The sequence below is a fragment of the Colius striatus genome, chromosome 7 (genome assembly GCF_028858725.1).
Source record: "Colius striatus isolate bColStr4 chromosome 7, bColStr4.1.hap1, whole genome shotgun sequence".
Classification (NCBI taxonomy): Eukaryota; Metazoa; Chordata; class Aves; order Coliiformes; family Coliidae; genus Colius; species Colius striatus.
The window spans coordinates 9923289-9950876 of NC_084765.1; the positions used below are offsets into that span (position 1 = coordinate 9923289).

Here is a 27588-nt window from a genome sequence, read left to right on the forward strand (position 1 = left end):
CGTTGTCCCAGAGCAGTTTGCTGGCTGCAGAAAAAACTGTCCATGAAATTCTTGAGACACATCACGAAGAGGAAAAATAATGTGGTAACTGTAGAAGACACACACAAGTAGAATACTGTGACACTGTCTGAACTCTTTTAGAAACACGTTTGAAAGGCAACAATGGGAGGGAGTGGGGTGCTGGCCAGCCAGACACAGGACGTGTCACATCTCAGAGGCCGAGCAGATCCTCAGAGATGAAAGCCTTTGCTGAAGACTGGAGAGAAAAATACGTAACAGAGGTGTCAAGCAGCTGCCACCATCCCCTTCAAACTAAATCTGTTCCTAAAATCAACAGATGAAAGGTCTCAGGTCTGAACGGGAAACTCATGCTGCTCCATCCCTCTGCATCACTCCCCTCATCCCCCTCTGCCTCCCTCCCCGCTCGGCCCTGGGGCGAGGCTTTCCGCGGGGGGCTGCGAGGGCCGGGCCAGGCCCATGTGGGCCGGCGGGAGGCTGCGGGGCCGGGCCGGCGCATCGGAGCCGCCCGTCCCGCCCCGCCCCGCGCCGGCAGCCCGCACCGTTGAGGGGCAGCGGCAGGAGCGGCGGCGGCGGGATGCGGCGGGCAGCGGGAGCGGGGCCGCGGCGGCGATGGCCGCTGCTGCTGCTGGCCTTGCTGGGGGTTCTGTGCTGCGCCGCGGCCGGCGGCCGGCGGCGGGCGGCCAGCCTGGGCGAGATGCTGCGGGAGGTGGAGGCGCTTATGGAGGACACGCAGCACAAACTGCGCAACGCGGTGGAAGAGGTGAGGGGGCGGCGGGGCCCGGGGGGGTGTCCCCGCGGGGTGGGGGCCCGTTCCTCCCTCGCTCTCCCCAGCCCGCCCCGGGCCGCAGCGCGTCGCACCTGCGGGCAGCGCCGCGCCAGCCTCTCACCCGCGCGGGCGGACTCCCGCCGGCGGCCGCCTCTCCGCGTCCCCCGCTGGCGACAACGCAAGCCGGGGCTGCGCTGCTCCGTGCGGAGCTGCTCCATACGGCGGTGACCCGCGCCTTTCCTTTCCCTTCCCGCCCGCTGCCGCCGCCCCCTCGGCGGGAGGCGTGCTGGGGTACCGGCGCGACACTGCCGCGGCGGAGGGGCTGCAGCCGCTGCGCCTGCTCACCCGCAGGCTTTCGCGCTCACGCCGCTTCCGCTCCCTTCGGCTGCCGGGCGTGCGTGTCGCGGCGCTTGGGGCTGCGCTGGGAAGCCCCTCTCCTCAGCCGTGAGGGCAAACAGAGAGGTAAAAATGCGGGCAAATTGTCTGCCTGGATCCTAAAGTGAGAAAATAACAGTACGTGGCACGGGGAGGAGTGAAGAGTTATTTTCATTGTCTTTGTACAGCAGGAACTAAGACACCAGACGTTATCCCACACCAGGATGCAAAGATCCTGAAACACACGTGTGAAGAAGTGACTTACACGGATGTAATTCCTTGTCTTCATCTCAAAACAGAATCACAGAGGACCTGTTTCAAAGCCAGGAACAGAGTTTAGACCCTGAACCGTTGTCTTTTTTCCCTTCACGTTAAGAATCTTCCAAGATCTTTTTTTCCTCTCATTCAAAAATATGTAGCCTGAAAAAAATTGCCCACTTTTACTGTCAACCAACTGAGGAAACAGACCTTTTTTACTATAGTTAGGTAATTTCTGAACTGTTACCGTCATCTGCACAGTTGCTGAAATCTACCTCTGTCATCCACTTAATTTAGCCTGCACATACATTGAGATAAACTATTTAAAAAAAAATGTTCTTTACAATGCCAAAAATGTACTTAGTTATTAATAAGGATGTGGTCAGAATTTCAGCCTGTTTTTACTCTTCCTACAACCAGTTCTGGATTGAGGAATGCTCTGTATATGGCACAAAATGGGAATTGCCTGAGCTACGTCTTAACAGATAAATGCTTTCCACTTAAAAAAGGTTTGCAGCTGTTGTTTAAAACAAACAGGCACACTAGAAAGAGAGATTTTGTTTTAGGAACCATTCTGTTCTTCCAGGCTGAACCTGTGGCTTCCTAGCTCAGTTACAGTTATGTCCCTCAGTAACAGAGGGACATAACTTATTTAGAGTTCATGTTGTTTACAAGACTCACGTCCTTTTGCTGAGCTTACTCTGTTTTGTGATTCAGAGAGCACTCCTTTTCTGTGTTGAGCCTTAATTTAGCAAGCAAAGACAGTGGAAACTGAAATAGAGAATGAAATTCTAGGTGCATGTGCCCTGATCTGCAGGGCTGCTTCTGTTGACTTCAAGGGGCTTTGGCTGCATCTCTCTGTCCTGACAAAATATTTTCTCTTCGTCAGATGGCAAGTGTTTAGTGGTTTTCTGGGAAAAATATAAAGCTGAGCTCTTGATCGGCATCAGCCTGTGCAGGTACCAAGTTCTCACTAGCCTTTAAACACTTTTTCCTCACAGGAACTGACTTTGGCCTAAACATTCCAGAGCTCAAGGGTTTAGCTCGCCACTGTTTTTGTAGACCATTAATAAAACTGCTGTGGTTACTGTCTGAAACAGCTGAGTAAGTGTTCTCATGCAGGGGGATCTGTACTAACAGCATCACATAATTAAGCAGGCTTACTGCAGAAGGATACACAAGAAGTATTGCTTGTTCTCTTTTGTGTGATTGTTGCTAATTTTCAGTTGGTTTATTTAAATTTGGCAGATGGAAGCTGAAGAAGAAGGAGCAAAAAAACTGTCAGATGTAAACTTTGAAAACTTACCTCCCAACTACCATAATGAGTCCAACACAGAAACTAGAATTGGTAATAAAACTGTTCAGACTCATCAAGAGATTGATAAGGTATGACAAAACATGCAGCAAGACTGCTGGTTCTTACACACCTTTTCTTCAGAAATAAAACAAGTTTTGTATGTTTTGGGGAGAAATAAGAAAATCTGGAGAAAAACGTGCCTGAGGATGATTACTTTGGGGTTTTATTGTGTCTTATTTGCTTGCTTAGTCATTGTGTAGAGGCACATGTCATAAAAGGTTAATGTGAAATAATTTATTGTGAAAGAAGTGTCTGCTAAAAGCAGGACACGGATGTAGCTATTATATGGGTCATAAAAGAATGACCATCTCCTGCTCAGTTAGCTTCATTACAGTGACATCTTACATAGATAAGGAGGTAGCCTTGTCATCTAGTTTTTTCACCCAGATCACGATTTTATACCAGAGACAGCAAAACGGGAAGAAAAGGAAGAGATGGGAGTAGGTTGATTATTGCAGAACGTAGGACTGAGAGTATCAAAGGACTAATAAAGAAATGTAGTTAGTGATTTTGTTCTTCTTTTGTTGTATCAGGTTACAGATAACAAAACTGGATCAACAGTTTTTTCTGAGACAGTTATTACATCTATAAAAGATGGAGAAAACAAAAGAAATCATGTAAGTGAAACATTTTTTTATTTTGAAAATGAAACAAATGTGTTGGAGTTCCTCATTTACGAGAAGATGTTTTAGTTCACCTAGAAAAATTTCTGGATGCTTCAAAACACACAAAACCGTTAGGAGTAAGCAGTCAAAAATGTTTGTGCTTTTTAATTAATTTAATTTAGGAATGTTATTAGTTGGAAGACAAGTTTCAATGTTTTAATTGAGCTGTTTCATCTGAATATTCAATTAGTCTGTCAAAATGTTTGTACTCAAATAGAAAAGATAATTACACGGCCCTTTCCAGTGAGTGTTGGTAAACCTTTAGTGTAACAGTGCTTCATATATATCCACTGTGTGCTCTTATAGAATCATAGAATCATAGAATGGTAGGGGTTGGAAGGGACCTTTAGAGATCATCTAGTCCAACTCCCCTGCAGAAGCAGGTCATCTAGATCCGGTCGCATAAGAACATGCCCAGGTGGGTCTTGGAGACCTCCAAAGAAGGAGACTCCACAATCCCTCTGGGCAGCCTGTGCCAGGGCTCCATCACCTGAACAGTGAAATAGTTTTTTCTTATGTTTATGTGGAACTTTTTGTGTTCCAGCTTCATCCCATCACCCCTTATCCTGTTACTATCTACTATAGAAAAAAGGGATGTCACAACCTCCTGACACCCACCCTTTAGATATTTATAAATGTTCATAAGATTCCCCCACAGTCTCCAGACTAAACAGCCCCAGTTCCCGCAGCCTTTCCTCGTATGAAAGATGTTCCCATCCCCTGATCATCTTGGTGGCCCTGTGCTGGACTTCCTCCAGAAATTCTTTGTCCCTCTTGAGCTGAGGAGCCCAGAACCGGACACAGTACTCCAGATGAGGCCTCACCAGGGCAGAGTAGAGAGGGAGAAGAATCTCCCTTGACCTGCTGGCCACACTCTTCTTGATGCATCCCAGGATGCCATTGGCCTTCTTGGCCACGAGGGCACATTGCTGGCTCATATTTAGTTTATTATCAACCAGGACTCCCAGGTCTCTTTGCAGAGCTGCTCTTCAGCAGTTCTACCCCCAGCCTGTACTGGTTCATGGGGTTGTTCCTTCCCAGATGCAGGACTCTGCACTTGTCCTTGTTGAACCTCATGAGGTTCCTCTCTGCCCAACTCTCAAGCTGGTTGAGATCCCGCTGAATGGCAGCACAGCCTTCTGGGGAATCAGCCAGTCCTCCCAGTTTGGTGCCATCAGGGAACTTGCTGAGGGTACACTCTGTCCCCTCATCCAGGTCGTTGATGAAGATGTTGAACAAGACTGGCCCCAGAATCAATCCCTGTGGAACTCCACTGGCCACAGGCCTCTAACTTGATTCTGTGCCATTGATCACCACCCTCTGGGCTCTGTCATTCAGCTCTCGATCCACCTCACTGTCCACTCACCCAAGCCACACTGGTTGAGCTTTCTGATGAGGATGTTATGGGAGATAGTGTCAGAAGCCTTGCTGAAGTCAAGGTAGATGACATCTGCTGCTCTCCGCTCATCTAGCCAGCGGGTTATGCACTCATAGAAAGCATCAGGTTAGTCAAACAGGATTTCCTCTTGGTGAAGCCATGTTAACTCCCCCAATAACCATCTTATCCTTCATATGTTCAGTGATACCATTCAGGATGAGTTGTTCCATCACTTTTCCAGGGATGGAGGTGAGGCTGACCGGCCTGTAGTTTCCTGGGTCGTCCTTCTTGCCCTTTTTGAAGACTGGTGTGACATTGGCCCTTCTCCAGTCCTCAGACACCTTACCTGTCCTCCATGGTTGTTCAAAAATGATGCAGAGAGACTTAGCAATCACATCAGCCAGCTCCCTCAGCACTCTAGGATGCATCCCATCAGGACCCATTGACTTATGAGCCTTAAGCTTGGCCAACAAGTCTTTAACCTCTTCCTCTTCCACCCAGGGCAAGTCCTCTGCTGTCCTGGCCATCCTGTTATCCTTGCCGGACTTGCTTTTCATAAATCATTACTTTACAGACTTTTAACACTAGAAAATAAACCCCAAATTGTCTGTTGTGAGGAGTCTGTGGAACAACATATGGTTCTATTTTCAGCCTAAAGTAGTGGTGGATACTGATTGTGAAATGTCACTTTGGGGAAGGAGGGAAGGGCAGGACAATAAATTCCTCTCTGCTCTGAAAATTGATTGTTTAAGGATTCTCAAAGTTTAAAAGATCAAGAATATTTTTACCTGAGACTTGTAAACACAGGGACAGTTGTTAAACAGCAGTATTCCCATGAGAAATTCAGCACTTACCAATACCTGGAAGAACTGTTATGTTTTCTTCAGTTATAATCTCACCAAAGTGGACTTTTTTGTGTTGTCATAAAGACAAGAATTGCCAGTGTTTCCTCTGATGAAGCTGACTTCATCTAACTGACAGTTTGTGGTTTAATTTACTTTAACATGCCCTGGCTTTTTCTAGAGTAACTTTCTCCCAGTTCTTTCCCAGAAGCAGCTCTTCAGCTATTTTATAAAACATTAAACAAAACAATTAATGACCGTAGTTCCCATTTTTAGTGTGCATAAAACCTGAAATTGGTGCATCTTTTCTGCTGTCATCCTCTAAGTTTTCCCTCTTTCAGCTCATGTTTTTATACTCCTATGAAAGTTTGAGAATGGCAAGTAGCAAAATAAAGTTGCTTATGTCTGCTGTACTTTTTTTTTACTGTTTTGCAAAGCTCATAGATGAAGTGCAAAGTGAAGGTACAAAATAAATTGCAACAGCTCTTAGCTATGGCTTGGTTTTATACAAAGTGTTAACATACTCCAAAATGCCTTTTAATAGTATGTGTAACGAAGGTAATCTTAAATGCTTTTTTCAAGCAAATATGGTCATCATCTTTGTGCACTACAAAGGCAAACTTCAGCCTTCTTAGCGCTGGGACACAACACTAGTTTTGTTTCATAATTGGCTTGCTTGTGGCATCTGATTATTTTTCACACCTCTAAAATATCTTTCTAAGCTATCTTTCTCCAATGATTATGCAAAGTTCCTTATAAGCTTCATATATCAAGTAACATCTGTGTTTTCCTTATGGGAAGGTTGCCTCACTTAGCAAGCCCTTGCTGTGTCCAGAACCAATACCATGATTAGTCTTCCAGCTCAGGAATTTGAGAGCTGAATACAAATTTCTCTCCAACTTCATGGTAGCGGTCTTTATGCAGTTACAAAATGAGCATAATCAGGACTGATCACGTTAATTCCTAATCATTTAAGTCTTGGGGCACTTTATTCATCAACATCCTTTCTGCAGCAGCTGCTGAAACGAAACTGCGTTTGTTAATGTTTATTTCCCTTCTCACACTCATTTTGAACTTTCAGCATGCCCATGGTACAAACACCTTATTTAGAGCTTGCCAAGTTAGAGAAAAAACTAAATGGGAAAAGCAACCAACAGATGTATTTGGTTGTTATTTAAGGAGAGTGGACAAACATGCAAAGATTAACTTGACTAAGAGATGCCTAAACAGAAGTGAATCTGAAAATACTTGAAAACTTAAAATATTAAGGAGGAATGTGAATTGGTTAGGGTAATACAAGAGTGAAGAACTGTTGTAGGAGTAATGGCACGAGACTGAGAATTGGATAATCTGGGTTATAGTAGGAAAAAAATGATGCTAAAGAGAGATCTAAATTTTGTCCAAAATAAAGAGCTTAGATCTGTAAACTTAAGGCAAAAGTATTGCTAAGGTGAGTTGCACAAAACTTTGCATTGGCCCCTTAGGTCATTTTTATATACATAAATTTTCCTATTTGAGGAGTTGTGTGACATTGTGGGATGTCCCAGTCACTTCCCAGGCCGCAGGTTTCGCAGACCACTACATAGTGGAAGAATAATTCTGCTTCTTTGGTGCTCATTTTAAATTTTAGCAATAAAATAGTACATGTATAGGTTTTGTATTCTCCAGGTATTTATATATGGAAGCCCTTTGAAAGCTGTTTGGAGATTATCTCAGTGGATCTCTAAATACAGCTAGTATATGCTGTTCTCTAACACACATCCTCAGTACTCATGAGTGATTCATTCTGCTGTTTAGTATAAGCAACAAGAGGTTTGAGTAATTGTAGCTATAAGTATTGACAGCCGTTTGAAAAGGGCAATGCTAATATTTGGTTCTGTGGATGGAGAGTTTGGTTGCAGAGGCTGTAGGGAGCCAGCCACTGGGAACAGGACCTCTATTCTGATGCTATTCCCACAGCCTTCAGATAGGTGCCCCTTTAGAATGGCACCTTTGATTTTATTTCCAATCTGCCAAGTAAAAGAAATAGGTACATGTTATTACTCAAGCTCAATTTCTGTGCTTGCAGGGAAACTGATTGCTGAAAACTAGACCTCTTTTATAGATTTGGTTTATAGGCTTAACTTTTAAATGTTAAGAATTCCCACAGCTCCTGCACTTCAGGCACAAAATTGGGTGGTAAATACAAGAATTCATAAAACACCTTAGCAAACCACCTGCTCTGAAATGTAAACTCTGTATGGTATACTACTGCACTAATTAGTAATAACTGGAACCCAGCAACCCTCAGCTCACCTTTACTCTCTGAACCAAGTAAAAAGCCACTCAAATCACTGAAAGTTTTTTCTGGTGACATTTCTGGGCTTTGAGATGTGATGCAAAAGCCTCTCGGGTACACAAAGATCTATGTTGTGACGGTTCAATAATGAATTCACATACTGTCTGGAAGGAAACTCGGCACTGGAGAAGCAGCTTCACAGAAAATGGGTTGTGTCTGCTTTTTAAATCCCACTCTTGTGCCACCCCCATGTCCCCCCAAAACAGACACAAATACACATAGATATAGTGCATACCAATAAGTATATACACAGACATAGGGTGCAGATACACTGTTATATATACTTGAGCTTACTATTGGAAATGAAATCTGCAAGATAACCAATGTTCCATAGATAAGTATTTGAGCCTTAAACTGAGGATAAGGCATAATCTTCCCCCTCACACACACTTTTCCCTCTCAGTATTTCTTCTTGGCTTTGCATCGCAAAAGTATTCTCTGTAGACTGCGTTCCTGACGGTGTTTTAATGGCCAGAAGACTATCAGTATTTTAAGGCTCCAGAAGAGGAATTGGGCTGCTTGCTGTTTCTGGCAACACAATCCAGTTCTTTGGAGGTGCTGCATTATTTGGAGGCGCCGTTTACATTCCCAGACTAACATTCACTTTCTCAGATGTCAGTGAGGACTGACAGTCACCAGCATAGACGTCAGGCTTTGATCCAACAGCCGTGGATCTTTAAAGAGTCCGAATACAGGCAAGAGGTAGCTTGATACGTGTGTTTGTGTGTCTCTGCAGGGTTTTACATCCACTTCTTGGTTTTACAGCTCAAATACTTACCTGGGGAACACTGGTTAGCTTGCAAATTTCATTTCCAATTGTTAGCTCAAGTACAGGCCACAGGTAAAATAACGACCTTCTTTAATATCATTTAAAAATCAAAGCATCCAGGCTTCTCGACTAGTCCTGTTTCAGTTGTGAACTGGAAGAGTGCTGTGCATTTCTCATTTGGCTTTGGCACTTCTGCCTGTCTTTGATGGTAGAGGCTTTTGAGGGCTTGACTGTGCCTTCTCATTAGTGACACAGTACAGGTCAAAGTTTCTTTGTGGGAGAGTAAAGAGAGGTGTCTCCAGTGTGATTCTGTGCAAGGTGCTTGTTTTCTCTGCAAAAGTGTGTGTGTGTGTCTGTATGCACACATGTCTTTGGCACCCACCTTCTGCAAATACAGCAGGTGGTTAGTAAGTGATTTCAAACACTCTCAGGTCTCTAGGAGACAGGCCCTGTGATACCAGACCTTTATTTCTGTGGTTAGAGGCCGCTGTTTGGATCTCTGCAGCTCTGAACAGGGAGGAAGGACTGTATCACTGTGGAACTGCTTTTGCCAGCTGATCTGACAGATTCTGGAAGTGACCGTCAGTCACATCACTAGTTTATTGGTAGAGACAGAACAGATAGCATCCCTATTAGAATGGCTTTTTTAAAAGCATTTGCGAGCTTTTATCTTCAGTGTCACAGTAAAACAGTAAAAAGAAGGAAAATAGCAGAAGAAAGAACATTAATCTCTGGGGTTTTCTTTCCCCCTTTTGTAGCGAACAATCTGTTTTAAGTGACCAAGCTGTCGCACTTCATAACCAAGCTTCCACTTCTCCACAGATATCCAGGACTGCTAAAGTAACTGCTTGATTCTTATTTGGGCAACTTCTCTATGATTTCACTAAGAATGTTCTCGAGCACATATACTGGAGTTGCTGTCTTTTATGATTCATACTCTTCCAGGGAGAGGAGTTCCTACCAGTGTTGAAGAGAAAAGGAGCTTTCAAAATAGAGGACAGTTTTTCCATCGGCAGCACTGCAGGAGGGGAGCTGATGGCAGAAACTCAAACCTGCAGCATCTTGGACTTGACTTCTGCTCCCTTTGCTATGCTAGTGTCCCAAAACAAGTGCTTTGGGAATCTCAGTCCTACCTTTGGGTCCAATTTTTTTGTTTCATTTTTCACAAAACTTTTGGTCCCTCATGACTTGCACAACAACAGCCTTAAACTATCAGTAGACACACTAAGTGCATTCCTGGGTTGAAATGCTGGTCTGTGTCTGGCCAAAACCCCCATAATATCTAAATCTGGTAGTTTTTGTATGCTTAATAATTTAGTTGGTTAACACTCTTAGTTTTGCTTTTCAGTTAACTGTCCAGCCTGCTCTTTTGATGTAACTTGCTACATGAATCATGTTGTGACTAGTACAGTTCTTTTCAAAACATCCCACCCTTTAGGTAGTTCTTAGTGTAGGAGCAGATAAGGCAAACTGTACTTCCTAGTTAATGTTCCAGGAGAGAATTAAGAGATCTGAATGAACTGTGTCAGTGTTTTTCAAGTTTATATACTACACAGTAACCTGAATAGATTATTACAATTATAATATAGGCTAAAGCTTTCTGAACAAATGAAGCATTAATAGCTTACAATGGTAATCAGTTAAAAAAGTGATCCATAGTTTCACTAGCCTTTTATAAGCAGAATACCTGAATGCTGTTTCACTTTCTTTTGTCACATTCAGTTGACACTTTTTAAGTCATAGCTTACATTTTAAAACAAAACATATCTTGTAGCTTAGGTTCCCATCCAGTCCCAATCCACCTAAATTCCTGCAGAAAAACTAAGTATTTTGTGGTTTTTTTAATATTACCATGCAAACTTACCCTCAGTTCTTTCTCTCGCACAACCTCTCCAAGGCAGTGTGGTGCTCTGAGTTTACCAACCTGTTTGATGCTAGCAATCTGCTCAAAGTCTGCACTTATTCCACTAGAAAAGGTATTAAGTAGCTATGCAAACAGAAGCTAGGTGTTGAGCCTTTGAGGAAAGAGCATTGTGACTGCAGTCCTGAGAGGCCCAAATACCCATGTTTTGTTTCAAAACAAGCAAATCTATCCCCTGGCTTGTTTCAGAGAGCCAGGGCTCTTCAGCCAGGCAGAATTCAGACATTCTGAACATTTTACCGAAACCCCTTTTTTCTCTAATCTTTTCAGTTTAGTCTTGGCAAGGTAGAATATGAAGCTGGGGAAAGGTGCAAATAGCCAATGAAGACAAGTAGCTTATGTTTGTTATTATGTTGTTATATTGTCAAAAATAGTGTGGAGAATGGTGCAAAGGGAAAGAGATTGCAGCCAAAGATGAGAGAAGTGTACACTAGTGTTTGAATTGCTCTTATTAATCTGGAATACTTTTAGGTTATGAATCTTGTAGAGCAAGGGACATGTCTTTCTTGTATGAAAGGTGTGGTGGAATGTGCATGTACCTCTGAGTATTCATATGGAACTCTATAAGCAGCAAATGCTTCTTAGTGATGCAAAAGCTATTAAGCGTTTTAATTTAGCTCATGGAAGACAGGAGGGGTTTATTGTCAGTGTGTCTCTAAAGGCAGCATTTTTGCTAATCATCTGATGTACACGGAACTGTAACCAAAAAAGTTTGCATGTTAGCCTCAGTGAATGATCTGTCATAAGGAGTTTGAAAAGCATGTGTCAACTCTGATCCTGCCTGATCTTTGAGGAAGAAGGCAGGAAACCTCTGTGATTGTCAGGTGAGGTATGTCTCATACAGCTTAGTGTTCACATCTTTATTTATTAGTCCATCCTGAGTTGGCTTGTTTTATCAGAGCTACAGAGCTGTGTAGAAAGTTATGGATCCACACAGAGAATCAGGAGTGGATCCCATGTACAAACATAAGATGGTTTTGTAATACTATAATGCTGCAATGACCATGATGTGCAGAAAAGTGAGACTGCAGTTTCCATGGACTCAGATATCATGCTTGCTGACGCTGAAGAAACAAGCAGGTGTAAACAGCTGCTAGACCTTATCAAAGTGAAGAGAAGCAAGGTGCCTTTTGCTGAGAGGTGAGGCAAACCAGACAGGTGTTTCAGCTGAGAACACAACAACCAAAGGTCAGAGAACACAGATAATTATCCCTTTTTTTGGTCTTAAATAGTAGCTTGGATTTATGGGCAAATAACTAATGCAACAGTAAAGGAGTTACTTCTGATTAAAGGTATCAAGGCTTTAGTTTGTGTCGCTGGGAGTCTGAAATTGTTCAGAAAACTTCAGTAAATTTACTTTGCTAGAAACATAAAAAATATATTAAAAAGTGACCAGGATTTCTTTTCTGTTATTTACTGGCTCAGCTTAGTGTCAGAGTTTTTGTCCGTCAAGTTAGGCAAACAAAGTGATGTAGTACTAATACATATTCTGAAAGTAACATTCTTCATTGGTAATCCAGGTCTATGCCTGTGTTTAGGGCTGTTTTAAAATTTGCCAGACCCTCATGTGCTCTGATGTATTCCCGTTCCAGGTAAACTCCAAAGGAAAAGAATATTTTTACATAAAATCAAACTGGCAGAAGAATCGCCTCACCATTTTTACCTACCTGGACTGTTACCCTTTAAACAGCTAAATATTGAGAACAGAAAGATTTTCTTGGAGTAAATTTCCCCTCACCACAATTAAACTATTCCTGTAACACTGCAGCAGTGCCTGGAATTGATTCTGTGTTCTAGGTAGTGGTTAGTAAAAGCACAACAGTAAACCAGTAAGTGTTCTCCAGAAGGCTACAAAACAGACTTTCTCTTAGAGATTCAGTACCCACTCACTGCTTCATCAGTGTCCAACAGAGTCATGCACCACTTCTAAAGCTTACAGCATTATTGTTAGTTGTGGAAATAAATTCTGTGCTGTCTGAAACTTTTCATCTCTGGGGAGGCAGCCATCATGTTCAGTCATCTGCCTCTTCCTTGTTCTGCAAACGAGCCGTAGTAAGAGAGTAGCGTATATCAAAGAGTGGTTGTTTACCTTTCCCCTGGTTTTAGTTCAGTCTTCTCACCCGTGACATGCTGAGTTTGTGGAATCAAGGCTGTCCAAATGTCTTTTGCAGATTGTGTCCAAGCTGTAGGGAGATATAAAACACCATGAATGCTTTAACTTTCTGACTCTACTAGATCTACATATTTATCCTAGGAGACACTAAAAGAATTTTTGTCTTCTGTGTAAGGTAACAGTCACTGTCAGGAGAGTGAATCTTTTATGTGAGGTGGTGACAATTCTGTGATCTACTGACATGTGTTAGGAGACTGTGGTATGGGTTGTCTTTGGACAGTAGTGAAAGTTCATCAGCAATATTCCTTTCCTCTGGACAGACCCATGTTGCAAAAGTAATCACACGAAAGGAAGAGCTTTAAGGCAAAAGAGAAGTTTTTTCCACGTCTTGATGATGTGGTTTAATCCATTGGCTCCAGCAGATGCTTATCTGGGATTTTAGCTGAAACCATGTTATCAAATTAAGCAGCAAGCTTTAGCTGGTAGGGTAACAACAGTAGCAAAGACTTTAGGAAATACAGGCTACAGTTCCAGATGTAAAGAATAAATGTTATGTCTTTTCATTTTCTGTTTACATCTGTTACAATCTCGGAATGACCAAGATGCACAGGTTACAGCTGAATGGATTAAACCTGCTGTTGGTTTACATCTGTATTGTCATAGGTAAGGTGGCACAATGGTACCAATTCACCATGGCTAGAAGGTTGGCCCAGTAACACCTCCTTTCACATGCGTTGAGTCTGACTCATCTCTTACCTTTTCCTGGGCTGTAGGAGGGAAATATTTATCAAGATCAGTAGAATGACACAGGTTTTGTGCAGAATAAATGGAGTCTATGACCGCTTGGCCTTTTGTGCAGTTTTTTATGGTCGGGCAGAGGTGTGAGATGCTCCTAGTTCAGCTTGATGGTGTTTTGTGCTATGACTTACTAAGGTAAAGCATGGAAGCTGAAGGAAAGTAGTAAAATTTGTTTCATCAAAGATTTGGCAGATGTGAGAAAAAGCCCACTCTAGAATGGCAGCTTCAATGTATTCCATTGAGAAATGCATTTCACTGTTAGCTGAGTAAGACTTGCTTTGTCCTTCCTCCCATCTGATTCAAACCCTGCATTTTGTCATTTTTTGAGGAGTGTCTCGCTGGTCTTCTGAGGGACTCTATCACTGATAGTTAACACTGAAGAATACCACACCATTAGCTGACAAATCGTGGTTATTCACCACTACATCTTACAGAGAGAATTCCCCTCCAACTTTTCTACTTGTCCCAATTTTTACAAGTCCACTTCTCCCTTTCAAATAGTAATGTATCGTAATTGGTAAAAAGATACACAGGGTGGGGTGGGAGTTTTGGATTTGTTGACTTATTTGTCTGGAAATGAATCATAGCCTATTCTGTGACTTCACATGAGGAATTCCTCAAACTCCTTCCCTTAGAAAGTCCAGTCCTTCCAGAGTGAGGAATAGAGAGGCTGACATCATGGTGTCAGGTGAAGGGGAACCTTACTGATCTTACCGTGTCCAAGGTATTTTGTAGCCATCAGCAAGGGAGAGTTTTGGTCTCCTAGTAGGTGTTTGTCTTGGACTTTATACATGGTAAAAATCTGTAGTACATTCACATTCTGGTGTGCTTTTTGCAAAGACATAACGAGAATGCTGAAGACCTTTTTCCATTTCTTCTTCATTAGTTTGTTTAGGAAATGGAATGAATATTCATGAATAGCCATCATCTCATGTGGTTGACATCCTCTAGACACATGATTTCAGGCAGTGAATCAAATGAATTAAAAAAAAAAGGTCTCCACTGTAATCCCAACAAATGCCTTAAAGAGGAGGTCTGGAAGAAGCCTCAAAAAGTAAAAATACCAGTGTATCATATAAGAGCAAAGCACACAATATTCAGGGTTTGAAATAGGTTCTGTGAGGGAATGGGCACCAGTTGGTGTCTTACTCTCAAGTGTGCTAGTCTTAATTCAGTGGTAAAGACTAGCAAGTAGCTATTAAATACAGAAAACATGTTTTCAGCTGGTTTTGCACAGCTGTTTCACATCCTTGCTGTGTACAGCCACTCTGTGTTGTTTTGCTCTTATGAATTTTCAAAGTTTACATAGTTCGTTAGTGAATCACAGAAACTTTGTAGCTGCCAATTGTAGAGAGAAGAGACGCCTGCATTTAAACCTCAGCCCCTGGGCACACCATTACATGAAAGCTCTATCTTTATATCATTACTGACTGTTTAGAAATAATGGCCCTTTAGAGCTCTGTTGCACAGTTTTACACTGTTTCCATAACTGTTATTCTATCTCAACACATTTAGAATAAAAACCAAAATCTTTTAGACACAGCTGCTGGTTATCGAAGGTCAAAGATTTGTTCTCCAGTTAATAGATCCATTTCTCTATTAAGACAATTAATTGCAAAATCATTACGAAAACTTTGTTTATAAACATACATTAGTATTTTGACCTCATTTCAAAATCTCATACTATGTGAAAAAGCCTTTCTTAACATGGGGCATTTAAACATGGAACATATGGCTATTGGTTTTGGGTCTCACATTGTCCAACTTCTTTAATTATGAATATAGGGGATTATTATAGAGTGTTTAAAAAATTGTGTATTGAAAAAAAACCCAGTGGACTGACCATATAACATGGTGGCACCAAGGTTCCAGAAGGCCTAAAGGAAGATTTTGTTATCAGAATTCTTTCATCTTGCTCTATAGTACACCTGACAAACAGGAGAAGTGAAATTTCTTGTTATAACCTGTCCTGCCTTCTCTAGGGCAAATTTGTGGGATGAGATAAGACTTCTGCTATTACAGACAGCCACTGCTATATGAAGCCCTATATACATATATGTATATAGCTATATACATGTATACACCACACACACACACACACATGTAAACAGACCTTTGCTCCTTTCTCAGTTGGATAGCTCTTAGTTTCCAGAGTAAGTTAATTACCTGTCAGGTAACTAATTTGTGGGGATTTTCTACCAAGTTTGAACAGTTCTTATAGTGTCTGAGACCACTGTACAATAGATTGAAATAAGTACTTGACACAGTGTTTCCTATTCAGGGGCATTTGCAAAGGCTGTAGTCTTGCCAGGACTAGATTATTACATTGCTTACTGAGAAAGAGAGTATGGGAAGAAGACAAAGTGACTGCTTTTGCAGAGTGACCTGCCATGAAATTATTGCGTGACATACAGAGATTTTGACTATGTGTGAGCAGAACACAATCTGATAGTCCATCTAGGCAACATTTTTCTCATTATCCCGAGGCATTTGTCAGGAATCTTTTGATTTTTGCTTTTATGTCTAGTTTGTTCATTCATTGAAGTCTCAGTTCCTTGAAGCTGTGGATAAAATAACATTTTATTTCTTTCTTTTTTGACCTGGAACATGAACTGCATAAGAGTTAAGAGGAGATAAGAGGATGACCTAGCTCTGCAGACTGAAACAGATGTGCTATACCAGTATAGCTCTATAGCTCAATATACAGAATCAGAAGTTTATTTTATGCTTATCTCCTGCCTGACCATTGACAGGATCACTGTATTTCTGGTGAGAATAAGCAGACGGTGTAGAAAGGGGTGGACTTTTTACGCTAGCTTAGGTGGTGAGCAGTTTATTGGGTGACTACAACCTGCCTCAATTCATTCTCTAAGCTTTCTGACAGCATGTCAAGACTACTGTAGCCACGTTGCTGTCTTCAGTTATGTCATGTAGACATATTTTGCATTCATTTTGCATCACGTGGAGAGCCAGAAACAATTTTTTTTCTAATTAAAATGTTTCTATCTTTCTGACAGGCGAAAAGGAAGTGGGGGAGATTAGTTCTGTGTTGAAGTTCAAGAAAAAAACTAAGGGAGTCAGTTTTATTTCCTTCTTAGTTTTGATCTCAGAAGTCACATTGCTGTTGAACAGCCACACAAATAGCTGGCTTTCCCACATAGCACTGGGATGTGACTAATACCATAGTTTGCAATTCACATGTCTGCTCTTTTTAGTGTGTCTTTTTTTAATGGTAGTCCTTATTTTTAGGAGTGCTATGTACTTGGCAGGATAGCAGCAAGAGGTTTGGTCTGCTGGAAAGTATTACAGAGGTTTTGAGGTATTTTGAGGCAAATTAATTTGTATCTCATTAAAGTCAAATGCATTATGCACTCTGTCTAGACAACTGAGAGATTAGCAACTAGATCACTACTGCAAATCAAGCTGTGGTAGTAGTTTCCATAAAACAATATTCCATTCTATGTAGTTCTGCCATTTTTCTAATACCTGTAGTACATATAAGACATAAAACAGTTTCTATGCTTTTTTTTTTCTTACTACTCAGCTGTTTTTGCCATCTGCTGCAGTAATGGAGAGCAGCCCTAAGGGAAATGACTTGTAGAAATTAAAACAAAACCTAGAAGAGCGTATGTAAACAGGGAGGTAAATATTAACTCTTAGAAGTGCTTATTGCTCGGAAATGTCAGTTTCAACATGAACAAGTGGCTTTGCCACAGCAGCTGCAGCTGAAATGGTCGTTGTCTCAAAGAAACAGTTGGGTGAGCTCTGCAACTGTTTGTGAAGGCTCTGTAGCTACCATTTATGGAAGTTAACATTGGCTTTTACTTGAGTTACAGGTTTTTGAAAGGAAACTTACTTATATGAGGAGCTTTTAAGAAACATGTAAAGGAGCTTTTTGTTCAGAAAAGCGTTTGAAGCATAGTTGTCTCATTAGAGCATGAAAGGTGCCCCCATACATTTCCAAGGTTGTTATTAAAAAATCATTTCTAATTGTTGCATCAACTGCTTTTGTAGTATTGCTTCTTAGATGTAGTTCTGCATCTGCTGGCAAAATTCTGTACCTCTCTGAAATCAGTGAATTTTGTCTCTCTATGCCCATTATGGCTTACAGCTGTCTAGACAGTGCCAAGGCAAAGAAAAAGCTTGTCTCTCCTTTAGCTGTTAGGCAGTTTGGAAAGGTTTGCAGTCACAAAACTGCAACTGGATCAGAATAAGCCAGCAAACTGGGCCATATAGCTTACACAAGGAGGGGAAAAGTGGTTCTCCTATTTGAATCCCACTTTCTGTTCCCATGTCAGAACAGTCAGTGACCTTGGCAACCAACTGCTACTGAGTTTCTCCACTACAGCTGCCTGTTACCCACAGGAGCATTTTCTGTTCCATATTCATCCCCCCCTAGGGTGTTTATTGTCTGGCTTTGATAGATATTTAATTCGCCATTGAAAAAGTGTATACAAAGTCATCAACAGCACCTTCCTCTGCTTTCATTGGTTCTAAGCTAAAGTGTGAAGAGCCCAGAAGGAAAAGAAAGCCCATTCCAGACAATCGTTTGCCTGTCCCTGACAGATACTGGCTGAAGATATGAACAGCAAAGAGAGAGTTTTGTTTAGTTTTCTTTGAAGAAGGACTTTTTGAGAATGTGGGAGGTAGGGTGAGTGTGAATGGGGAAAGGGAAAAGACAAATCAAATACCAATTTTTAATTTAAAATCACTGACTCCATTTTGAAAGTCAGACAGTATCAGAACAGACTTGAACACTCTAGTCTATACTTAGAGTGTTAATTAGGAATTAAGGGGAAAAAGAGCAAAGCAAAATGAGCATGATTTCAGTACATACTAGATCACCAATGAAACAGTGTAATAAAAATATTACCATAGTGATGTACAGAAACCAGATGAACACTGCAAAAAAATGTACGTTTCTATGTGAAAGTAGGTTAACTTTGGTCTTGTAGTTCTGCTTTCATAACTTGAACTGAGCAATTCTTTGCTTCTCCCTCTTTATCATTAGTGTGTTATATGGGCAGAGGATAATGCAGTCCACAGCACAGTTGGCTTCACTCCACCAGTCAAGTACAGTCTGCCAAAATAGCTCCTTGTGCCTTCTAGGTCAAAAAGGCTAGTGTGAAGAATGTCATACCACACTGAAAGAAAACTTCGTGTGTGCCCTTCCATGTGCTTGTACTTCCATCCTGAAGGAAAGCACTCTGGTCAAAACCTCAGACGCTCCTTTTGATCTCTGCACTCCGGCGCCAGCTCACGCTCAGATGCCCGTTCAGTTTTCTGGTAGCTGTGGTCCCACCATACTTGATCACTAACATCATCACTTTTTTATTCTCAAGTGTGGAGACCAACCAGTCTTGAGGAAAGGAAATGATAGCTTGGCATAATCTGCCAAAGGCAAGAAAACTGAAGTTTCTTAGCAGTCTTATAATATGGGGAACCTTTTCCACAAGTTTCAGTGTTTTGTTGGGGTTTTTTTCCCTGTTGGTTTTGGAGCAGATCCTAACCCTCAGATTGCTTTCAGGTGTTGCAGGATATTCACTGCAGAATACTATATTATAATAAGAGCCCACAGGATGCTGAGTATGTACTTAGAATTACATAGCATGCTCTTCTCCATTCTGGCTTCTGTTGTTTGTGGGTCCTAATATACCCATTATTAAACAGCCAGTCCTGCTGTCGTTCTGTATTAATCTTTAGCAATTCTCAAACAGTGTATTCCTTTGCTGCTATTTAACTGGTATAACATTGGAATGGACTTCAAAGAGATGTACACCATTTTAAGTGTAGCTAATTCTCTCTTTAAGCTATCTGCTCAACTTGTCTGCACTGCTGCACGTCTGAAGGTAGCATCCCTTCTCCTCAGTTTACACTTTCCTGCAAAGACAAAATATTCTGAGAAATAACTTTATTTTTCAGAATTCCAGGAAAAAAAAAAAAAAAGGATTCTTCAGAATCTGTTGCAGCTGATGGAAGATGCTTAGGTTTGTTCCTTGCCCAGCAACCTTGTGTCTCAAGGTAGCCTCATTAGAAAAGGACTGTAGCTTAACAAAATAAATTAAAAAAGAAAGAAACAAAAGGTAAAGTTACACATCTGCATGTGTAAGCATTACTGAGTTCTGCATTGGCCAGGGATTACAATACTTAGGTGAAGGAAGTTGGTTGGGATTGTGGCATAAAATTTCAGTGAAAGCATATGAAAGCAAGCTTTTTCCATGCCAGGAAAGAAAACTGTGAAGGGATTTTTTTTTTCCCCCTGCTGAAAACCCTCATAAAACAGGAAATCTGAACTGGTGGGGCACAATTCAGTAAGGAGGGGGCGGAAACCATCTTTTGGTGGAGGACTCAGTGCAGGAGAAATCAGTGACTGGAGAACTGCAACTTTGGTGTTAGATGGTTTTAGAGTTGTTCTATGAACTTAAAAACGGTTATGGCAAGATTTCTCCTTTGCAGAGGGACAATTGGAAAAACTGACTACACTGAGACCTGGCTGTTTGCCTGAAAGTGGATGGAACAGGAGTGAAACAGTATAGTTTAGCCTGAGTATGGTTTATACAGAGAGATTTATAAGAAGCTGACAAAGTTACAGACAGAAAATTGGCCAGGAAGAGCATGGCTGCTGAAGAGAAGTGGCTAACTGCTAACTTGGAGCCACAAAACCTCAAACATGCTATATAGCATTTGGATTTTGACCCACCTGATTATGTAACAACACAAAAGCAAACAAGCAGAACACACACTGTACGGGAATAATGAAGCTGTAAAACCATTATGATATAGCAGCCTAGACTTGGTGATACTGTCTTAAAATAGCTGAAATGGCAACTTCTTAATTATAAACATATAATGTGAACATCAGGTCACTGACTTGAAAATAATCAGGCTGTAGACTGTATTTGGCTCCTGTTCTATGTTCTGGGTAATCAAACCGTGAAAAGATTGCAGATGGCCAAAACAGGTAACTTGGAGAAGGAACTGTTCTTCATGCAGAGCAGCTGTGTCTCACACAAGGCAAGAAGCTTCCCTATGGTTTAATCTGGAGAAGGTCTGGAGACAGTACAGCTGTTTCACAGTGCAATTTTTTTCCTCTTTCAAGGAGTATAGTAATTTAGGAGCTTGACTTCAACTTCTTGCTGAGCTAATTTTCACCCCAGCTGAAATGCAAAACTCAACTGGGATGAGGTGGAAGAAGTCATCAGTTTGGGGAGAAATGTTCTAAAAAAGTAGAAATTGAAAATTAAAAGCTTAGTGGAAACTTTCAATAAAGGTTGCACAGATGACAGTTGATCTGCTCCAGCAAGTGAGATCTGCCAAAGAGCAATCAAGTGGTTTCTTCAGAGAAGCCAGGGATTTTTGTCTAATTTCTTTTTCTTTTTAAATTGACTAATAGCAAATAGACAGCACCAACTTTATAATGGTACAAACTAGTGATGGAGTACAAATGACTCAGAATAGTGCTACGATTTATTCGTCTGTTGGCTAGATTGTTTCCAGCCTGCAGAAAATACATTGTTGTGAACAGGGCTAATCACACAATTTTTAAGAGATAACCATCAGATGGAAAGAGAAAACACCCCCTCCTTGTGAGCCAGACACTTCGGGGTATACAAACATACACACTTACCCTCACTGCTATATCTGCAGAGTTGTGTTCTGGGAAGGATTTCTGACCAGTTTGTACATTCACCCTGTGCAGCGTCAATGCCAGGTGAGCCATCTCTGCCATGGGGACCTCTTGAAGGACCTCTGGGTGAAGAAACATTAGGCCAAGTTTGTGATTAAGATGGGATCTCAGGTGCCTCTCTGACATGAACATTTTTGTTAAGACCATGAAAAGAAGCACCTTACTAGCTTGAGACCTACTTTTGTTGTCTTAGCTGGGTAGCAAAGGCTGATGCATTAGGAAACCGTTGGGGTTTTTTTTCCTAGGATGTGTGTGGCTCCTCAGTATGTATCAATCTTAAACTAGTGTTCAGATCTGTCTGTTGAATGCTCGTGTGTACCAAACCACAGGAGGAAACACTGAGTTTGTTGTGTGCACTTCAAAAGCACGTGATGTGTAAATCAGTTCTTCGACAGGCTAGAATATTACTGAATGGAAATTAACTCCATGGACAGCAGGGAGGTGCCAGAGGAATGATGTCAGCTGAGAATCTGCTCCTGCATGTTTTGCAATACTCAAATTAAAGTAAGGATATTAAATTTACATGTGTAGGTATTGAGACATTTGCATGTGATGGGCTATGGTGCATGAGACATGCCATCAACCAAGAAAAGGAAATCAACTGGTGTGTTATCCCTGTTGCTTCCCAGAAGTACCGGCTGTAAGGTAGTGCTGCTGTTTCCATAAAGTCCCAGGAACATTTAACGTTACCAGTCCCGTGGAAGCAGCACTGTGTTTTTCAGCATAGAAGTTGTTGCTGACAAAAATGCTTAGGCACTGCAAAAATTGCCAGAGAGTAATTTGTCTGTGCCTTGCAAAGGGCAACAGAGGAGCAGTTAGAAGGAAAAGGAAACATGTATCCTTTCTCCCATAGGGCTGTCCTTGCTGGCTTAGGGAAGCTAACCATGCTGCGGAGCTTCCGAGGTCAGCACTGATGTTGCTGGGGAAGAGGAGGGAGAGCGGCATAAAGCTACCTGGACTGGGATCAAGAAAGCTGTTGCAAAGTAGTCTCCCACAGAGCACTGTTGGCTGCTGCAGCTGCTGCAGTGTAGCCTCTTTCCTTTGGTCTTGCCCCTCATCTGAAAAAACAGACAAGTAATGAATTGTAACTGTACTCTCATATAAGTAAAATAGATTTAACACAAGTGTCTTCAGCACCCCTTGCTCCCTCAAAAACCTAAAACCCATGTATGGGTTTCTGTCACACTGACAAATTACACTTTTGTCCTTTTCTTCAGGAATGTATCATTGATGAAGACTGTGAAACAGGGAAGTATTGCCAGTTCTCCACTTTTGAATACAAATGTCAGCTCTGTAAAACCCAGCATACAGTAAGTCCTGGATGAGATGTGATTTGATGTGGTCTTTAGAAACTTGATATGTAAGTTACTGTAGCTAATGTCAGCAAGTCAGAATTGATAGAAAAGAAGTTGCAAAGCTTTCTGCATGGGGTGAAAAAGTGGGTGCTATAGTGTTTTGGGTTGTTTTTTTTTTTTTCTTAAGTGGATCCTTTACATTGTTTGAATCTGTGAACCTCAGGAAGCATTACATTCCTGTCTTGGTAATAGCTGTGGTTAGATTACCTTCTGTGGGTGACAGGTGCCTGAGAAGTTCAGGCTGTTTTGGTGGTGAAATCCAGTTTAAGAGCAATCTGTTGAAAAAGACTTTTACCCAACTGTCTCTTTTCATCTAAGTTCTGCTGATAGTCTCTTGTGAAACAAATTCCCTCCTCCGTGCATTTGCAGACAGTTGAGTCTACAAGCAAGCAAACCTTGGTGTATAGTCATGCAATCAACAGGATTATTATAATCTACAAGCACCAAGCTGTTGCTGAAATGATTTAAATACTTATCTTGATGACTTCAGGGAGCTCTCTTGACTTCAGTAGACCGAATGCTTGCTTAAACACAAGTCCTGAGTATGTGCTCAGGTGTCATTAAGTTTATTCTTCATATTTTAGAAAATGTTAAACTGATCATTTGGCAACATGGAATAATTAAAAATGATGATTGGGATGACTTCTTTGCAGTCCCAATTTAAAAGATAAAGAAAACATTTATAGGATAAATAAAAATTGGTTCCTAGCTACACTCCTGTTGCAAAGTGAGCTCAGACTGAAGGTAGTGGGATCAATTCCTTGACCTAGAACCCCCACATTTAGACAACATTTTTCTTTTTAATTAGCAGGTCTTAACAGTGCTAACATAGTCCTACTTCTTGCCCTGTGTTAAGCACTTCCTGGGGGATCCATTGGAAAAGCAAGTCTGATTTTGTATGGCTGCCCAGACAGGGCTTTACACGGGTGGAAAAAAGCTGTTAAAATGCTGACCTACTAGGAATCTTGAAGATGTTAATCAAACTACCTAAAAAAGGAAACAAAGTGGCACACTGTTTTTATTTGGTTGATTTATTAAGTGTGTGTAGTTGAAACACTGGGCCAATCATCAAACAAAGCTCTCCTTAGGTAGAGATTTCAGTTTCTGATTTTGAAAGAGAATTGTTTTTCAGAGACATATTTTTCAAAGATTGTTGGTTACAAATCTTGGTTTTCATTACAACTACAAATTGGATTTTAGTAAGAATTTTTTGCTTTACTCTTTCAAAGCAATCCTTCTGAACAAATATGAGTTCCTGGCTGCATTTAGCAATGGAAAACCAAAATCAGTAATGCTTTCCATTGATAATGTTTCATTTATTAATTTCTGTTTCCCTTGATTACAAAAGGCTGTCCTGAAACCCACGTTACATTGTAGGATGTCTGGCTGCTGATGAATTTTCATGTAAATAGTAAATGAGAATTGAGGTTTTGACAGATTGAACATATAGCAGCATGGGAGGAATGCTGTAACTCTGCTGCGGAGGTGCCTGTCTGGCAAATAGCCCTACGACGCTTGAAGCTGAGAGCCTCAACAGTGGGAATGCGGCACACGTATTTAAAATACATACATGCATTTGTCTTCAGGACCAGGGTCTAATTCTATGTTTTGGCATCTGTTGATATGTGCAATTAGTGCTGGAGTGACAGTTTGGTCATGTGCTTTTCCCCATTTGCAAGCACTGCTCCCGGGATGTTGAGTGCTGCGGAGAGCAGCTTTGCGTTTGGGGCGAGTGCAGGAAATCCACTTCAAAAGGAGAGAACGGCACCATTTGTGAGAACCAACATGACTGCAACCCTGGAATGTGCTGTGCTTTTCACAAGGGTAAAAGTTTTCTTTTTTTACTCTATTAATTTTATAATATGGGAGTGCTTATGTTTAGCTCTTTTGACTAGGTGTGGAGAGATTTAACCTTTTCAATTAACAGGTTGTTCTGACTTGTAACCTCATTATTTAGTCTCTGAAAAATTGCTCTGTATTTGTAACCTCTGAATAGGAAAAATAACAGTTCTAAAACACAGATATTTCACTATTCAGAATTTAACCTGCTAAAACTATGCATTGCAAAAGATTCACTGCAATGTTAGTTCTCTTGGGTTTAGAATAGTCTTTCCAAGGCATGGAGTTGTGCAATACTACTGTATGGACAGTAGCCTCTTCCTGAAGAAGCAGGAGCTGATCTTGCTCATTAAGCATAAACTTGAAATGTCTTACCCCCACCTAGTGGAAAGAACATTAAGTTCCTAATAGGTAAGGGAACTTAAATACCTTGCTTATAGGCTTAAAGTTAGGTGACCTCAGTTTAGCAGACAGCTGATGACTTCTCATACAATTAATTTACTCTGGTATGCAGAACTACTGTTTCCTGTGTGCACTCCATTACCTGAAGAAGGTGAATTCTGCCATGATCCTTCAAACAGACTTCTCAATCTCATCACTTGGGACCTAGAACCTGATGGAGTACTGGAGCGATGCCCATGCGCAAGTGGCTTGATCTGCCAACCTCAGAGGTAAAGATCAAAACTGGGCAAGCAATATGCTTGAAATGAGGGCTCCATTTCTGGGATAAACAGATAGAGGGCTCACAGGTTCTTCTTCAGTAGAAGGTGCTTTAACAGATTTCCTCAGCAAGAGCATTAGAACTTTCTCAGACTTACTGCTTTGTCCCACATGAATGTGCCTAACTGAACACCTTATTCCAAGCGTGCATTCAGGTTGTGAACTGATCATTCTGGTACTGCTTCTTAACCAATGAGAATGTACTAACAGCTGTGGTGATGGATCATTCCAATTAAATTCTCTCCACACAGCTCTTGTCCACCAGCTTTCTAAGTTAGGTTTGGCTTCTGTGAGATACTGTTCTTGCTTTCATGCATAAAACATACTAAAGACATGTTAATACATGCAGTAAGTGTAAAGAGGCATTTTCCTGTACTCCTGGTACACTTTATGGAAGGTCACACAGAATCACAAAACAGGAAGGAGGCCAACTCCCTGTTTTCTGCTAAAACTCTCTTAATTGTTCTTTAAAAGGACAACTATTTGCATTACTACCAATTTTATTGGGAGCACATGAGATATTTCAGTTTTGCATTAAAAGTATTCTTAGAAAACCTACATGTTATCTGTGAAATAAGCTCTCCCAGTTTGTCTGTACCATTTGCATTAAATAAACTTTTAACAAGACAGCACAGCTGTGACAGATCTGTAAATTCTTATTTCTGTCTTCTGTGTCTAACTCTGTTTCTACATTTTTTCACGCATGAGAAGTAATCAGGTAACATTTTGTTTCATAAATGTCATCTAAGGAAGCAAGCAGAGTTGATCCCATCCTTCCAGCACCAAAATTTAGTTTGTGTGCAAGTACCATTAACCTCAGGGAAGATATGTCAGCAAATGTCATGTCTAGTAAGAAGGAAAACATTTCAGATGAGGATATAGAAACACAGAAAGGAATGAGGGTGTGAGTATAACTGAAGTGTCCAGCTATCATCACAAGAATTCTTTCTCTGATTAGGGTTATCACAACTACAGTAATACTGTGCATAGCACCTGCCTATAGACAGTAAGGTAAAGCCACTTTTGTGCATTTATCTGGTAAATCTGAAGATTCAGATAACTTTTTTTTTTAATAATTAAAAGAAACAGTCCATTTTTGCTTGCAATGGCACTTAGCTAAAGACTACTCCTGAGTGGTAAACACTGAAGCAATCAGATTATATCCTGGTGGATATCCGGGGATAGTCTGCCCACAAATGGAGCCTTAAAACTCCTAGAAAGCAAAACACAACTCAGACATACACAAAATAAGCTTCAGGAACATCTTTAGTTCATTGCCCCTTTGTTCCCAGTGAAAGAAGATGCAAGGTTTAAGGAGTTGCTGAGAAATCCCAGGCACAAGCAAGCATTGGTCAGCTTGCACTGTCACAGGGACCTACAGCCGCGTTGTCCCATGCAATGCAGATAACAGATGCATCGTGATCAAAGTTCTATTTCCCTGCTTACTGTCAACAAATATAAATAATCTTTTTCCGTGTTAGAAGTTTCTCAAACAAATGTGGGATGCTTGCAGGCAACTGAAGCCACTTTTCAAAACAAAGACAGCAGCAAATACAGCTATTACAGTCTTCTGCTTAGAACCAAATCTATAATTGCTCAGTTTGCTGAACTCTGCCGCTTGACGGCAAGCAACAATATTTTTTTCTGCATTCCTCTTAAGCTGGAGTATCATGTTTCTTCACTTGGTATTACTACAGGAATAGAAAGGACTTGCAGGTAGAATGGCCAGGTTGTGCTGAGGTCCACTGCCATCTTGTGTCCCACTGTTAAATGTTTTTGCTTCTAGGATCTTCTAGCTCTGTATGTGGAAATCTCACCTTTAACTTGCCAGCTGTCAAACATGTAACAATCACACGTTTAGGAAGTCAGCTACAGCAGATCTGACAGTATTAATGGTTTAACACACTTTGACGTGGAGAGGGAATGAAGAATTTTATTAAGGAAATAGCAGAAGAACACAAAAAGCTGTACTATGTGACCAGATGTGTCTTTTTCCAACAGCCACAGCACAACATCTGTGTGTGAACTGCCTGCCAATGAAACCAGGAATAATGGAAAAGAAGATCCCTTAATCATGGATGAGATGCCACTTCTCAGCTTGATACCCAGGGATGTGCTTTCTGATTACGAAGAGAGCAGCGTCATTCAGGAAGTGCGCAAAGAGTTAGAAAGTCTGGAGCACCAAGCAGGTTTGAAGCCTGAGCCTGACTCAGCTGATGACCTGCTTTTGGGAGAAGAAATTTGAAGTCCAAATACCAGACAGTTTAGTTTGCTATTTCTAGAAAATTTTGTCTAGTGTCTTGCTTATATAAACCCTAAACACCAACTGCTGGATAGAAGTGCAATAAACAAGGACTTCAGTGAGCATCCTTATCTGTGCACCAAA

At 41.2% G+C, this 27588-nt stretch overlaps 1 protein-coding gene across 1 annotated transcript; it reads left to right on the forward strand.

The window, feature by feature from the left end:
* The first annotated feature begins 558 nt into the window (after positions 1–558).
* DKK3 (dickkopf WNT signaling pathway inhibitor 3) lies at positions 559–27588 on the forward strand. Its single transcript, XM_061999891.1, has 7 exons — positions 559–781; positions 2669–2806; positions 3311–3394; positions 22506–22598; positions 24323–24467; positions 24997–25153; positions 27204–27588. Exons 1-7 carry the CDS (start codon positions 596–598, stop codon positions 27445–27447), a joined length of 1047 nt encoding a protein of 348 aa, XP_061855875.1. The 5' UTR covers positions 559–595; the 3' UTR covers positions 27448–27588.